Source organism: Antrostomus carolinensis, unplaced genomic scaffold (assembly GCF_000700745.2).
Source record: "Antrostomus carolinensis isolate BGI_N321 unplaced genomic scaffold, ASM70074v2 scaffold10329, whole genome shotgun sequence".
NCBI lineage: Eukaryota > Metazoa > Chordata > Aves > Caprimulgiformes > Caprimulgidae > Antrostomus > Antrostomus carolinensis.
The window spans coordinates 13924-27934 of NW_010337853.1; the positions used below are offsets into that span (position 1 = coordinate 13924).

The following is a 14011-nucleotide window of genomic DNA, read 5'->3' on the forward strand; positions in this document are numbered from 1 at the left end:
TTTGTAGAGACAGTCTTGGAATCAAGCATTCAGAAGCAGAGTGCAAAAGACTCAGGAATTATTTCAGCCCATTTGTTTTTGTTGCTGTTTTGTTTTGTTTCTTATTTAAGATAAGTTTGATTGGTCCATGCTACAGATCCTCTTTTAAAAACACCCATCGAGATAACATTCGGCTTAGTGCAAATGCAAACATCTAGGATCTGTAATCTTTTCGAACGGTGTGAGCCATCCAGTTCACTTTAGTAGTCCAACTTTCCCGGAGTGCTTCATCAAACTTTTGCTTAAATTGTTTTAGTGCTTCTTCCTCGCTCTTCCCTAAGGCGAGAGAATCCTAAGATGACAGGAAAACATGTTAGGAATTTTAAAAAAGACAGTTAGGGCCTCCTTTATCTTTCAACACAAACCACATTCTGCTTTTTTCTGTTTTAACACTTTTTCACTTATCACTCATTGAAGAACAAGCTACTAAGAAGAAAACTACCTCTATCCTCGTAAAACCAGGACAGCAATACATCAGTGGTACTTTCTAGGTCTAACAATAAAACCAAAGAAAAATTAAGCAAATAATTTTCACCTTTACAGATACATGCTTCTGCATGAGCCAAGACAGAAAACACCCCTGAAATTATTATATACAAGATGCAGAACTCATAGAACAATTGAGATGAAGTTTCCTTTGAGTGCTAGGACTGACTACAGACCTTGTTCTATATAGCTGAAAAAGAAAGCTTTGAGAACTATATGGAAAGCCCGAGAAAAATGGAAGACAATTAAAATGTATTCATCTTGGAAACAAAATTCACATACTGGAAAAATGCTAAGTCCTGCTGAGCTGTAAATCTTACTTTACCTTGAGATACTGGATGTCCTTGATAGAGGTCAGCTCTGGAAGCCCTGCAGTTAACATCAGTGCAAAGAGTGTAATAAATAGGTTTCCGTGTTTTCGCAGAATCAAGTATGCTTCTTCACAATACTGGCGGAACCTTCGTGTTCAACCACAAAGCACATGCAGTGAAGATAACACATGAGAACGTATACAGTTGTCAAACACATGTAATGACTTCCAAAAAATTGTTATCTGGCCTAAAACACATATCCTAGGAACACAGTAACAGAAAGGACTACAGAGATGTCTACAGAACCTCCAAATGCATTCCCACAAAAACATCCCAGGCCTCTCCAACAAGCCCTTAAAACACTGGTGCAAAAGACCAAAAGCTTTAAAAAAATCCCACTGTTCTTCAGAAAGAGCAAAATATGCCAAAAGTAATGCCAGTGTCCCCTCTCCCTGAGAATTTGTTAGGTGAAACACCCTGATGATCCTATACAGTGGACCTAGAGTGGACAAACAAGAGCTCTATAGCAGACCCTACCAATCCGGCCTGTCTCTGTAAGGCAATTCCTTCCTGCACATATGGTCAAAATTGGACTGTCAGATCTGGCATAAAGACCCAACGTGCAGACACTTGAGAATTTGCTCAGTGTCCCCAGATGTGCCACTGTCCGGCATCCCATCTGTAAATTTACACAGGAAATCAGAAGACCCCTTCAGAATAAAATGACAAGTTATATTTCAAAGAATAAATTATCTTCTGAGGCATTTTTCAAGTGCAAATGGAATCCTACTAAAGTAGGATTTTAGTAGGGTTCCTTTAAAGTGCTCCATATTCTACAGCTCTTGCAATAGCACAGTCACCTAACAGCCTTTACTTCAGGGTTTTAAAAATGGACCTACAAGTTGATTTGCTCACTTCCTAGAAGAGACATGGGTCACTGGCAGTTGTTTTCCATTCTTCCTAGGCACACCCTTACAAATACAAGCACAGCTTCTTCTATCACAAGTAGCCGTAAGTTTTCTCAAGCCATACCCAAATACTTAGTTTCCTATCTCTATCAATAATTCTTCTTGTGACTGATAGCAAAGTGAGAGCAAAACATCCAGAATGTCCTTCTGGTCAACTGGTGAGAATGTAACAGAAAGGAAAAAAAAAATTACTTCAACAGGTAGGAACACAGAGGGTAGTTTTCCCCTTGCAACGTGCTTCTGTGTTCCACTGTAGCTCTCTAACCCAAAATGCTGGATGATGTTGTTGGATTATGAGCACATGGCTGTAGATGCCTATGCATCCAAGGAAGGCCAGGATTGATGAGCACACTGAATGTGCCTCGATGGACAAAAAAAGGGCAGAAGGGAGCCTGTTTCTAAGTCCAGTGCTTTATCTTGCTTGAACTGTGGAATCTCTCCCTAGTGCCCAGTGCTGCTGAAGGTAAAAAAAGATGAGCCCAGAAGAATCTGCTATCTCCCTGCTGGAGGAGATAATAAAGAACTGTATCCCTCCACTGCAGAACTGCAGTTTCTCATGCATTAAGTAATTTGTGCATACATTTTAGCTCAGACAGAGAAGTAGGTAGTACTGTAAATGCATGGTAGCACACTTCCACACAAGTACAAAAGAGCAAACAAAATGCACATACATTCCTGTGTGCTGGAAATGATCACTAGAGATCATCTGTTACAAAAGGAAGAGATAAAAATAATACTCACCGGCCAAATTTTTCAGTGTTCCCTGTTTTTCCTTGTTGAATAACATGAATGAAATCATAGGTGAGTATAAAAGGTACCCGTTCCCTTTTAATTCCAAACTTGGACTTGAAGTTTCCAAGAATATGCCCAAAATCTATATGAAAGAGCTAAAAAAAACAAAAGCGAAAATTAACCCTCTGGAGAAATATTTCACCTTCCTAGTATCTCTACAGGATGCTGGTTATCAAGAACACAACTCAATGTTACTCTCCAAAGCCCATGGTTTCAACCCTTTGGGAGTATTTAGTTTTAAGATATTTCAAGATTTATTTAAAGTCACTGATAGCATCCATGCTCTTAAAAGTCACCACTGCTACAAATCGGTGTGCCTTGGTTGGTCCTTCCACTAGTCTTACATTTCCTTTCTTTGAAGGTCTCTTCAATTCTCAGTAAACAAAGACATCAGTTCTAACAACGAAAGGATTTAATTTTACTGAGACACTAAAGAAATTAAAATTTCTCAAGGTAATTCTTGCACAAGTTATTCTGCCTACAGAAGAGATTTTTACCTGACCATTTTTTCTGACCATGATATTGTCACTGTGTCTGTCACCAATCCCCAATACGTAAGTAGCTACACAGTAGCCAGCACAAGACAGAGTAAATTCTTCAATGGCTCGATCCAAGTCATCTCTACAACCACAAAAACAAATAATATTAGTGCATACTACTGGTAATTCATGTCATGCCTTGACCTCAGAAAGGATTTTTGCTTGTTTAAACCAGAAGCCCCTTAGGATGCTATAAAACTAGACTTGCTTGAGAGAAAATACTGTAAGAAGTAGCTATGGAGAACAGGAGAAATGCAAACACAATGAAAGGCAATAATATCAAGACTTGAGACCATTGTAGTTTTCTTGGGTTGGTTTGTTTGTTTTGCCAAATCTAGTATAAACCATTCAACAATATGCAGCCAAAATGCTGCAAATGCCAGAATTTCAGCTGGATCATTATTTGGATTCCAAGAGCATCATAAATCTGAGTCAGAATTTGACATACTAGAAAAATAAGTAGTAACAAACCTACCAGAAGAGTCACACATTCTTTAATATTGAAATGGAAACTTACAGGAATTTTGTAGCTTACACTATTAGGTAAGAAAATAACTGTAGACTACTTTACCCTAAATTGTATTCCTTCAGCCAGTTTAAGAGAGCATCTTTGTTGAAGGCAGCAGCGGCAGCAACGTTGCTACTGTTTAACTGAATGTCAGCAATGGTTTCTGAACTAGAAACAGCCTCAATAAGGCCAGAGTGATCTCCAGTTGCTAAACAGCCATATGGCAATATCCTGAAACAAAACACAGATTCATGTTAAAAACAGCAATAGTAAGAATGTTTGTTTAATGTATCAATATTTTGAGCAGGCTGAATACTCATGCTAACTTTAACATTAAACTCAAAGACTAATATACAGATATTGCTTGAAAAGTTAAAATACCAGCAGTACATTTAAAACATTAATTTTTCCTATTACATACACATATGTAAAAAAGAAATTATAAGCAACTCTAATTTTTCCCTTTTACTAGGGAACACAGTTACTTGTAATTTTACAGGAGAAACCATAGAGGGAGCCCTTTGTTTTAATTTGTTAAGTTACTGGCTAAACAGACATTAAATTGCACACATGTTCATTCTAGACAAAATTATTTGTGTAAATCGTAAAGAGGATCTTAGCCTTTTCCCCCATTCTTCCTATCGCTACTTAAAATGCTAGAAATTCTTTTAAATATAAATGTAAAATAATGCTTTCCAACTCTTACTAATTTTAAGCATAGAAACCTAATGAAAATCAGGAATACGTTTTTTAACTCACCTGATATATAAGAATATTCCTGTGCATTCACACACTATGTCTAGTAAAAATATCTATAACAGTATTATTACATTAAAATAAAGCACAGTTAAAGACACAAATCAAGGAGAGATGTGTCTAAACAGATGTTCTGGTTTTGCTAGGACAGTTAACTTTCTTCTTAGTAGTTAGAACAGCTGCGTTTTAGTTTCAGTGCAAGACTTGTTATGAGAAGAATGTTGATAAAAGTACTAACAAGCATTTTTACAAAATGTTTCCTCACTCCAGATGCTTAAAACACTAAACGGAATGGCAGCTTAGATGGGAGCTCAATGCATGCAAGGCAAACTCAAAGCAAACTCTTCAAAGGCACTGCAATCACAAATTGAGTCGCCCACTCTCATGCTAGGCAACTCAGGTCAAGAATATTATCTCAAGTGTGGTCCTGGATCCACGTATAAAAGAATGGCTGTCCATACAAATCCAACTGCAGTACACTAGCTATAGGCTAGCACTCACTAACTAATAAAGCTGTATAAGAAATTGCAGGACATACTAAAATTTGTGTGTCTCTGCATATATATACACACACACATACATATAAAGGAAAAGCACTGCTAGTGGAGTTGTCAGTGTTTATACATCTTAAGCTTGATTGCTACAAAGCAGAACCACATCTCTGACACTGCCTATTATCCCAAACCATAGAAGAAAAATAAGTAAGATTCCAAATGAAATTAATTGGAACTTTTTGACATAATAACTATTAGATAAGTGAACAGTTTCTCTACCTCAGTGATAACACACAACTGAAGCAGCACAAGTATTAGTAACTGTATAGTTGGGGATTCTTCTCCGCTGGTAACAAAGTGAACTGAAAACCAGGTTTAATGGGTTATTTAGTGAACACTCATCCTCAAAAAAAAAAAAAAAAAGTGTTGCAAATTTGGAACCTTCTTCCCGTTCCTATTCTATTTCCCAATTAAAACCCCAACTCGCTAGACCTGAGAGTTCTCATGATGAACAGGAGGGTATCTGTAATTACTGAACACCGGCATTCACGATAGAAGGAAGCACTGCCCATCCTTATCACGACGCAACAAATGTAAGCCAAATATTGCCAGGTTAAAGTGCACGCTGGCCTTCTTCCATGGCATTTTAACCCATCCTACTTGCAGCTTAACTGGGCACACATCCAACAACTTCCCCTTCAAAAGCAAGCAATGATGAAAGCCTTCAGCCCCTTGAGAACTGTGTGCTTACAACAGGAGGAAAAAACATCCTTGTCAGAGACAGTTTGACAGGAGTCAAGTCAGGGACAAATCCTCTGGGCCCTTCCCATCTCATCCTGGTCTTTCTGACTTCAACATCTGTCAGCAGATATGCTCCCTGCTTTTTAATGCCAGTAAAGACCATGGACAGATCAATACAGCCATCCTGGGAAGGACAGAAATTCTCTTCTTCACTCCATTTAATACCATTATTCATTTCAAGAGTTTAATTCTCCAAAGCAGTATCTTTCCAAATACAACACCAAGTTCTGGTCATTTATCAACACACTCAGTGTAACTTCAGGTCCAACGGTTCAAAAATAATGACATTCTTTAGACTTGTAACAAATATATTTTTCAGTATGTGTGTGAACACTGATTTCATTTATACATAGCTGCTTAACATTAGACTTCACACACGTTAAGGGAGGTGAAAATGGAAACTCACTATAAATAGGCTGTAAAATTAAAAAGTAGCTTGGAGAACTCCCTCTATCTGTCCAAAATTATGACAATTTACCACAGCAAACGTCAATCAACATAGCTCAAACTCCTCATACTGAGGTATGTCTTAGGTCAATTATTTCCTACTCAATTTTCAGGTAATAGTTTGTCTTAGAAATGAATAGGTATGGGGATGGCTGACTGATGTCTAAGGTAAACTGACTCTGAGCCAGACTCAGCTAAATGACAGAGCAGTGTTCATCTGAGGCGATGGTCTTTGCTGTCTAATGGTTTGGCCTGTACTGAGAAGCAGACGCAATCTAAATCTGAAGTTTTATTCAGTTGTGCACTCCACAGTCCACCCAGTGCTCGCCCAGGATAAAGGACGTACTGGAGTACACTGCTGCATTCTCCTGCATACATGTATTTCCTTTTCTGACACAAACCCTGGTCTTCTGGTTATTTAGTCAGAATGCACACATGGGAACCTAGACAACAAAACACACCACGTCTGAAAGAGGTCAGTTCACCCATGAGACAAATTAGTTGACAGTTAAACAAACAAACCTTTCTCCTTCTTCAGCTTTGGAATTTAAAAAAAAAAAAAAATTTAAAAAAAAAAAAAAATTAAAAAAATGGGTGTTCCTCTCCAGAGCTGCGAAATCCCACTGGGAATATCACTGCTTGCTTTAGACACAGACTGGGCTGAGATTTCATTTCACTTTACTACTAACTAACTGCCTGTGGACTGCAGAGCAATTATAAGGAAACTGATCCTACCCCAAATTCCTCAATGGCAGCATATTGGTTGCCATTTGACCCATGATTCATAGAAGCTGTACAATTTGCTTGTGGCAAGATATTATTGATTGAAAGAGAGGCAAACTGCAAGTGCTTCTGCTCTTACACTGGTGAAACAAGTGAGAAGCCCTGCTTTTACTTGAATGGAGTTATCAGACTTTCTGCAGTGGAAAAAAGTTGAATAGCACAAAATCCATTATGCATCCACAAAAGGAAAGAGGGAAGCAACAGCTTCAGGGAAACTAAAGCCTCAAAGGATGAAACAAGGCAAGAAGAAAAGACTCACTCCTTGGTATGGACATATGAAGTTGTATTTTTCAGGAAAGCACATCTGTTTGGCACCACTCCTTGGCCTTACACCATGCTTCTTGTCCAAACAAAAAGAAGCAAGCCAACAATGTTGGCTGAACAGCCAACAAGTCCTGACTCATGAACAAGGCAACAGAACTCATTACCATAGATTTTGGAGTTGCCTCTTCTTGAGAGGCATGTAGACTGTAAACATGGAGATCACAAAATCTTACCCTCAGCTGCATCCTCACGCTCCAGGTGTTTGGAGCGCTGGTTTGTCCAATTCTGTTTTCAATGAAGGCCACTTCAGAGCCCCTCCTTGGCAACTGCCTGGTTAATCTCTCTTTGATAGACACAGAATTGTAACCCTGCCTCAATACCAGAATTTTATTTTATAATCATAACTACGAGAGGATGAATGGAAGGAAGATGCTCCCAGTTAAGTAAATAAATAGAAGAGGCCAATTATAGAACTTCAATTCTCACTAGGAACTTCCCCTTTCTACTTTTTTTCCTTCTGAGAGTTTTAAGAAAAATCTTGGACATCAGAGCTACTTTTTGGGTTTCCTTTGTTGAGTTTAAAAAAATGCCTTAGTCAGGAAAAGCATATTTGATGACTCTTAATCACTATTCCTGTTTGCTAGGCACAGTGTGTGGCCCAGGCTGGAACCACAAACTAAGCTTCTGGGAAGGCAGAAACCAAAGAACGCTTCATCTGGGATTCCATGGCTGCCAGAGGTTGTCCTTGCCTCTAAAAGGTGAATCAGTCTCCTCACAGTCTATTTATAATGACATAAATTACCTAAAGTTTCCCCAAATCAGTGTTCAATTTAACACACACTCAGCCACCGCATCGCAAACATACACTTCCAGAAACAATTTATTATTCACACTCCTACCTTATCCCATACTTTACTCAAAGGAATCTTTCCACAAAGCAGCAAGCATAAGTAACAAGTCTGTAATTTTACTTATCTGTGTGGGTTGATCTTTTGTGCCTTTTGAAGCTCCCACTATTATGCTTGAAACAGAAAAAACTTGAAATGAACTCAAAGAATCTAAATGAAGTAATATTTAAGTAAGTACTTCTAGCCTTATAAACAACACTTAAAAATGTTAAACACAAAGGATTACAGTTCTTTCACAGGCATACAAAACTGAATTTATGGCCTCCAAACAGTTTATAGTAATGTGACACCCAGTAGATTCTTTAGAACTATTCTTCTAAAAAGAAATCAGAATTTGAGAATTTTATTAGCTAAAACTGGTGCATAGGTTTGGCTGGAAAAGTTCCCTCCCAAAAGTACTAGAAGGTTGTATGGTAACACTGAATAGTGCCTGATACTGTTTCTCTTTGGAATACTCTAGCAAAGACTCCTACAAAGGAGTCATGCTCATCTTAGCAAGCATATGAAGGTAAGAAAGCTGCTCTGCAAGAGACTTCAGAAGATACAAAGATATTTCTAGCCTGCAAAATTATTTCTGACATCCCAATAGTGTTTTACCAAGAAAAAAATGCAAAGTAGGATTTCAGAATATATGCTGAAGATGTTCACAATGACTGGAAGTCTCAGTGTAAACAGCAATAAGAGGACTGCTCAAGGCAAGAAGAAAAACTGGCTGCTACAAAAAATATTTGAGCTCATTGCTACTTACACAACTGATTAAAAAGTGACTAGCTTATGCAGGAGGAGATATCGCCCTAGAGACTTGACTAATGAACTAATAAATTAATTAAAATCCCACAACCCTCTTCATCATTTTGAAATAAGTTTTCCAAATGCTGAAAACTCCTGTACTCATGGGATCTTGGAAAGATTTATTACTTCATTTTGAGAGAAGTGGCTTTGCGGGAATAGCAGAGCTAATAAGAAGATTCTTCTCAAACAGAGTATTTCTGACATAACAGAATACTTAAATTACAAGTTTTTATTTCTACAAAACCTGCCCAAAGGAAGCAGAAATAGAAGCTTTAGCATGAAAAACTAGCGAGTTCAATACCATAAAAACCTCTATAGTACTTTAGTACAAATGCACTAGGACACGATGCTTTTTTTCCACTGAATTTATAAAGGCTGCGCTAAAACTACATTGAAAAGTTTAAATTTAAGGAAGCAGCATCACATATTTTCCCCAATAGATCACCTTTCCTGTCAACCTCATCTTACTATAGAATCTTGTCTTAACTTCTGAATGACTATCCACTACTTATAATGATTCAAAAATACAACTGAAAACATGCAGTAACTGAGATTAGCAGATGGTAAGCATGAAACAGATGGAAGTACTTTTTCTTACAAACACACTTAAATAATACAAGTCTTTCCCTGCAGGATACTGACAAGGCTAAAAATATAAAAATTCCTGTACAGACTCTAGTGATAATCCACTCGTCATCAACCTCCAGGCACAGTTTGTAGCTGTCCACCCATCCAGACTGTAATATCCTACCCCAAGAGGCAAGAATATTATGGGAGTCAGACTCAAAGCCTCACCAAAGTCAAGGTAAGGACACTCACTGCTCATTCCCTCCCTCAAAGAAGGCAATCAGACTAGTCAGGCATGGTTTACCCTTGGTAAATCCATAGTGACTGTTTCCAGTCATCATCATCATTTTCTCTGTGCAGCCACACTCCTAGAAGAGAAGCACAAGCAACTAACTTCTCCTTCCCCAAGACCCTCATCTTCACGAAGCCTGTTATGTAATTAACACAAGACAAATATTCCTCTGCTATATTCTGTAAGAAATAGATCACAAGTATAAAACTTATTTGGACAGTAAGACATTCATTTGGGGTCATGGCAGCACAAACCATATATGTCCTCAAGAAATAAGGCCAAGAGAAATAAGAAAATGTAAAAAGGACCACCTGTATTTGTGCACTCCTCTCAACCAGATAGTGAAATTCTGTTATAAAGAATCTCAAGCCTTCTACTCCCCTGCCTCTAAATTACCAGTACTTAAAACTGACTGATTTCTCAAGAATGTTTTGCCTATTAGAGAATCCTGATGGTGTATTCCAGATGCAGTCCTCAGCAGCTAACTTTTGGCCAGCAGATTTGCGTTCTATATTTGTAGCTCACTTGCACATGTGTATTAGAACTTAAGAGCTGCAATTCTCATAATCACCAAGTCCCCATTTTTGCATATGCCTGGAAAATCAGTGACCATTATTAGGTATGTTTGTCATATGAGGAGTTTATGAAAGACCTCAATTGGGAAAGGTCACAGACACAAAAAAAACCAAAAAAAAAGGCACAAACCTGCTTGCTGGACCCTTAACTCAAGAGTTGTTTCCTGACCTCATACAATGCTTTTTATCTAGATGATTTTCAAAGGATGAAAACAGTAAACTATATAAGAGAACAGTGGAATTCATAATCAGGGTGGCAACTGAAATAAACAACAAAAGATACGGTGCACCAGGAAAAATATTCTGCTTGATAAACAAACAAAAATCCCAAAGGTTCACTTAACTTCTTCCATTATTTCTTTTTATGGCTAAATTATTTTGTAATGTGGGCCATTTAGGGAATGAGATGCAAGCAGAAGCCATCTAATCAGATAAGGTAACTGCTTTCCATAGCCTGTTCACCTTGGCTATGACAACTGAAACCTTTAGGCATCAGTATACATGTTTAGAAAGGGGATAGTAGGGAAGGTATTTAAAAAACTGAAAAGCTTTATTGCTAAAGTGGACTATCCAAATAAATTAGCCCTCAAGAGATCCTTACCGGAGATCCAGGCCAGCTTCTTTCCAAAGTATGTCCATCAAACGCAAAATCTGGAGAGTCAACATGTCCTGTCGGAGATCTATAACGAAAGGTTGAAACACTTTAACTTCTCAGTGTGCTGTAGACAAATTTCCCAATGTTTGTAAGACGTTCAGAAAAAAGTATCTAAAAATACTCATCAAGCCTAAAGCTTAAAGTGGGGTTAAACACAACTATATCATCATAGCTGACAATACCTATACTTTGGAACCCAGTCAGAAGATGCCTAATTTGTTTACCAGTTAGAGTAAACCATGATTACATTATAGCAATACAAAGCAACATAGCTTAAGTGCAAGTGTGGGAATAAAGAAGGAAAAATTTTAAATTCTTAGCATTGCTTACCATCACCGTTTTTAAAGATGATCCCTACAAGATCTCCTCCAAACATTTTATTGTTGTATACTATCCATAAAGGCTTCATTTTAGAATCCATATATCTACACTTCTCAACACTAGAAGAAAATACAACAAAAGTTTTAGTCAAGTAAGAACAATTCATCTAAAAAGGTCTAACTATTGTTCAAAATGCAACAGAACACGCAGACTTCCAGTTTGGAAGTACGTAAATGCTATCTCTGCTTTCGTGCTGCTACTCTGCTACAAGCGCTTATTAAGTTATGAACATATCTGTTATAGATGGAAAGCATTAGATACTTGATTGACACACAACTATCTAATGCTTAAATTAAGTGCCCACATTTTCAGAGAAAATAGTTTTCTTTATATCCTTGCCATCAAATTTTAGACTTTAAGTACTGTTAAAAGTTTTAATGGATTTTGTGCTTATTGATATAAACAGAAGCCAGGAATGCAATCTAATTCACTTTTAGGCTTATATTTAAATATGATTAGCTATGGTAATGCATTTGATTAAGAAAGCACTAAGTTTCATGGTGGATCACAAAAATCTTCTAACTTAACTGATATCTTAACTTTAGATTCCTAGGAGACCTTCTCTCACTATAGAAAAAGTTCCCTGTGACAGCATATCTGCTGAACAATACAGCCAAAGGAAGTCAAAGGACATACGTGTTTCTGCTTTACTGTTTCTGTGCAAAGGTTACAGTGACATTTTATCCACTGATTCTTAACTTACTGTAGTTCTGAAAGTATAACAGAAGGATTCAGAGGAGACTGGAGGTCAGAAAGTGCTTCTCTGTAAGCATTTTGTTTCAAACATGTATGCATTGCATCTTTTCCTTTCGCTTTGCTTTGCTTCATGGCATTCAGCTTAATTAGACTATTTAAAGTCTTCATTTTATTAAGGGCTTCCACCTGAAAGAGATATTTGATCTTTAAAAGTTATGTTTTAAAATCTTTAAAGATCTTAAGATCTTTAAAATCAGTTACTCTGATTTTACATGTACTACAATGCAAAATCCCATTTCAAAACAAAACAAAGTATTAAATAATTACACAACTTTTAAAAAATTGAAATAATAGATGGCAATTAAGGTGACATTCCCTAAAAAATATGAGAACAGCCTTTTCCAAGTCACTCATGTCCCAAAAATCTCATTTCCTTAAGTAACAAAGACACTGAAGGAATGAAAGCTCCTAAGTTTTGAGTCACTTTTAAAAGCATGACTTAACATTTCAAAAAAAAAAAAAAAAAAAAAAAAAAAAAGAGGTATTTTAATGTCTTATACATTTACACAAATTCCTTCTTCAAAATACAATTTTCATCCACTAATTCAGAAAAGCACATAACATAGGTGCCTCTATCCATACTGAAGTCAAACAGAACTACTGTACGCGTCGTACCTCTAACAAAATCTAACATTATTTGAGATGAGCTATGGATGCAGATGCTCCATTGTACACATGCAGCTCGTTGCATTCAATACACTATGGCCATGCTGACTACTCGCAGACAATTTTCACCTACGTAACTACACATACTGAACTTTTACAGAGCAGAGTCTTAAATGTTTATTCATTAAAATCCTGAAGAATGTTAGGCATAAGGCAAATGCACTAATCACTTAGGGTGTTCCAATTCATAACAATATTGCTTAGATGAGATATTACCTTAAAAATGTGTAAAAAGGCAAGGTAATTATTTGCAATCAATACAGGTGGGTTTAACCCTTCCCCCCACACCCCCCTCACCTTTCCTTCTGTTCTGCAAAGTTTTCTACTTGTACATAATTTCTAAGAAAACAAGTAAAGTAGTGATATAAATGTACATAACACTAAGAGAAAAGCCCTTCGGTAACAAACCTAGATAGCCCATACAACAAATAAAATTTCTACATTGCATCTATATCTAAGCAACTTGTTAGCCGAATAGAAAATAGCTGTTACAACAATCAGCTGTACTTGCATTAGCCACAGTTAGTGTGCTCAGTAATACACATATTCTCTAGCAAACAGCACCAATTTAATACTTACAAAAGCTGATTTCTATACAAGGAAGCTTCAGTCTAACTTACAAGGTGCTGAGTCAAAACTTACTGCTTCTACAGACAGACTGCACCCTGTCAGGCAGGATGCTGTGGAAATTGTAAGCAGTTTGATTATAAAACTGAGGCAATGGAGACCTGCCAGGTCAGCCATCTGTCAAAACCAAAAGTGCTCTGCTTTTCCACTATTCTAGGAGCTGTACAAACATCAGTGACAAGGGAACAAAATGGAACCTGTGTTGTACAAACAGGAACTTTTTGAAGTATTTCTACTTTGAATTTCTTCCGTGTTTGCACAGTTGGGAATTTTTTTGCCCCTTCTTTGATTGTACTGACATTTGTTTCCTGTGAAGTGCACAAAAACTTTACTGACCTTAGGTCTATTGCTTAAAGCATTTCATCACCTAATCTTTTTATGATTCTGACAATACTAACAAGCACACATGTTTAAGAGATGGTCTTTTCAATGTCCTGTGAACTGCAGTAATAAAGAGCACAACAGTACATTCCTGTTCATATGCCTCTCAAAGCATAGTTTCAACATAGACAGTATCAAAACTGATAGAAAAAACACTAATCAGACAAATATCTACTGAGTTAAGTCTTTATGGTCTGATACAGCAAATACATTAATTCCAGAG

The 14011-nt window shown here is 37.1% G+C and overlaps 1 protein-coding gene across 1 annotated transcript in view; it reads right to left on the minus strand.

Moving 5' to 3' along the window:
- The window catches only part of PIK3CB (phosphatidylinositol-4,5-bisphosphate 3-kinase catalytic subunit beta), a 43448-nt gene that overhangs the window by 1200 nt on the left and 28237 nt on the right, over positions 1 to 14011 (minus strand). The window contains exons 15-22 of the mRNA XM_010175311.1: positions 12062 to 12240; positions 11308 to 11417; positions 10924 to 11002; positions 3707 to 3874; positions 3094 to 3217; positions 2546 to 2691; positions 851 to 983; positions 1 to 331 (exon numbers count right to left, since the gene is read on the minus strand). The exon at positions 1 to 331 is cut by the window's left edge and continues 1200 nt beyond it. Coding sequence (XP_010173613.1) covers positions 194 to 331; positions 851 to 983; positions 2546 to 2691; positions 3094 to 3217; positions 3707 to 3874; positions 10924 to 11002; positions 11308 to 11417; positions 12062 to 12240 — 1077 coding nt within the window. The 3' untranslated portion in view covers positions 1 to 193. The remainder of the gene's footprint in view (positions 332 to 850; positions 984 to 2545; positions 2692 to 3093; positions 3218 to 3706; positions 3875 to 10923; positions 11003 to 11307; positions 11418 to 12061; positions 12241 to 14011) is intronic.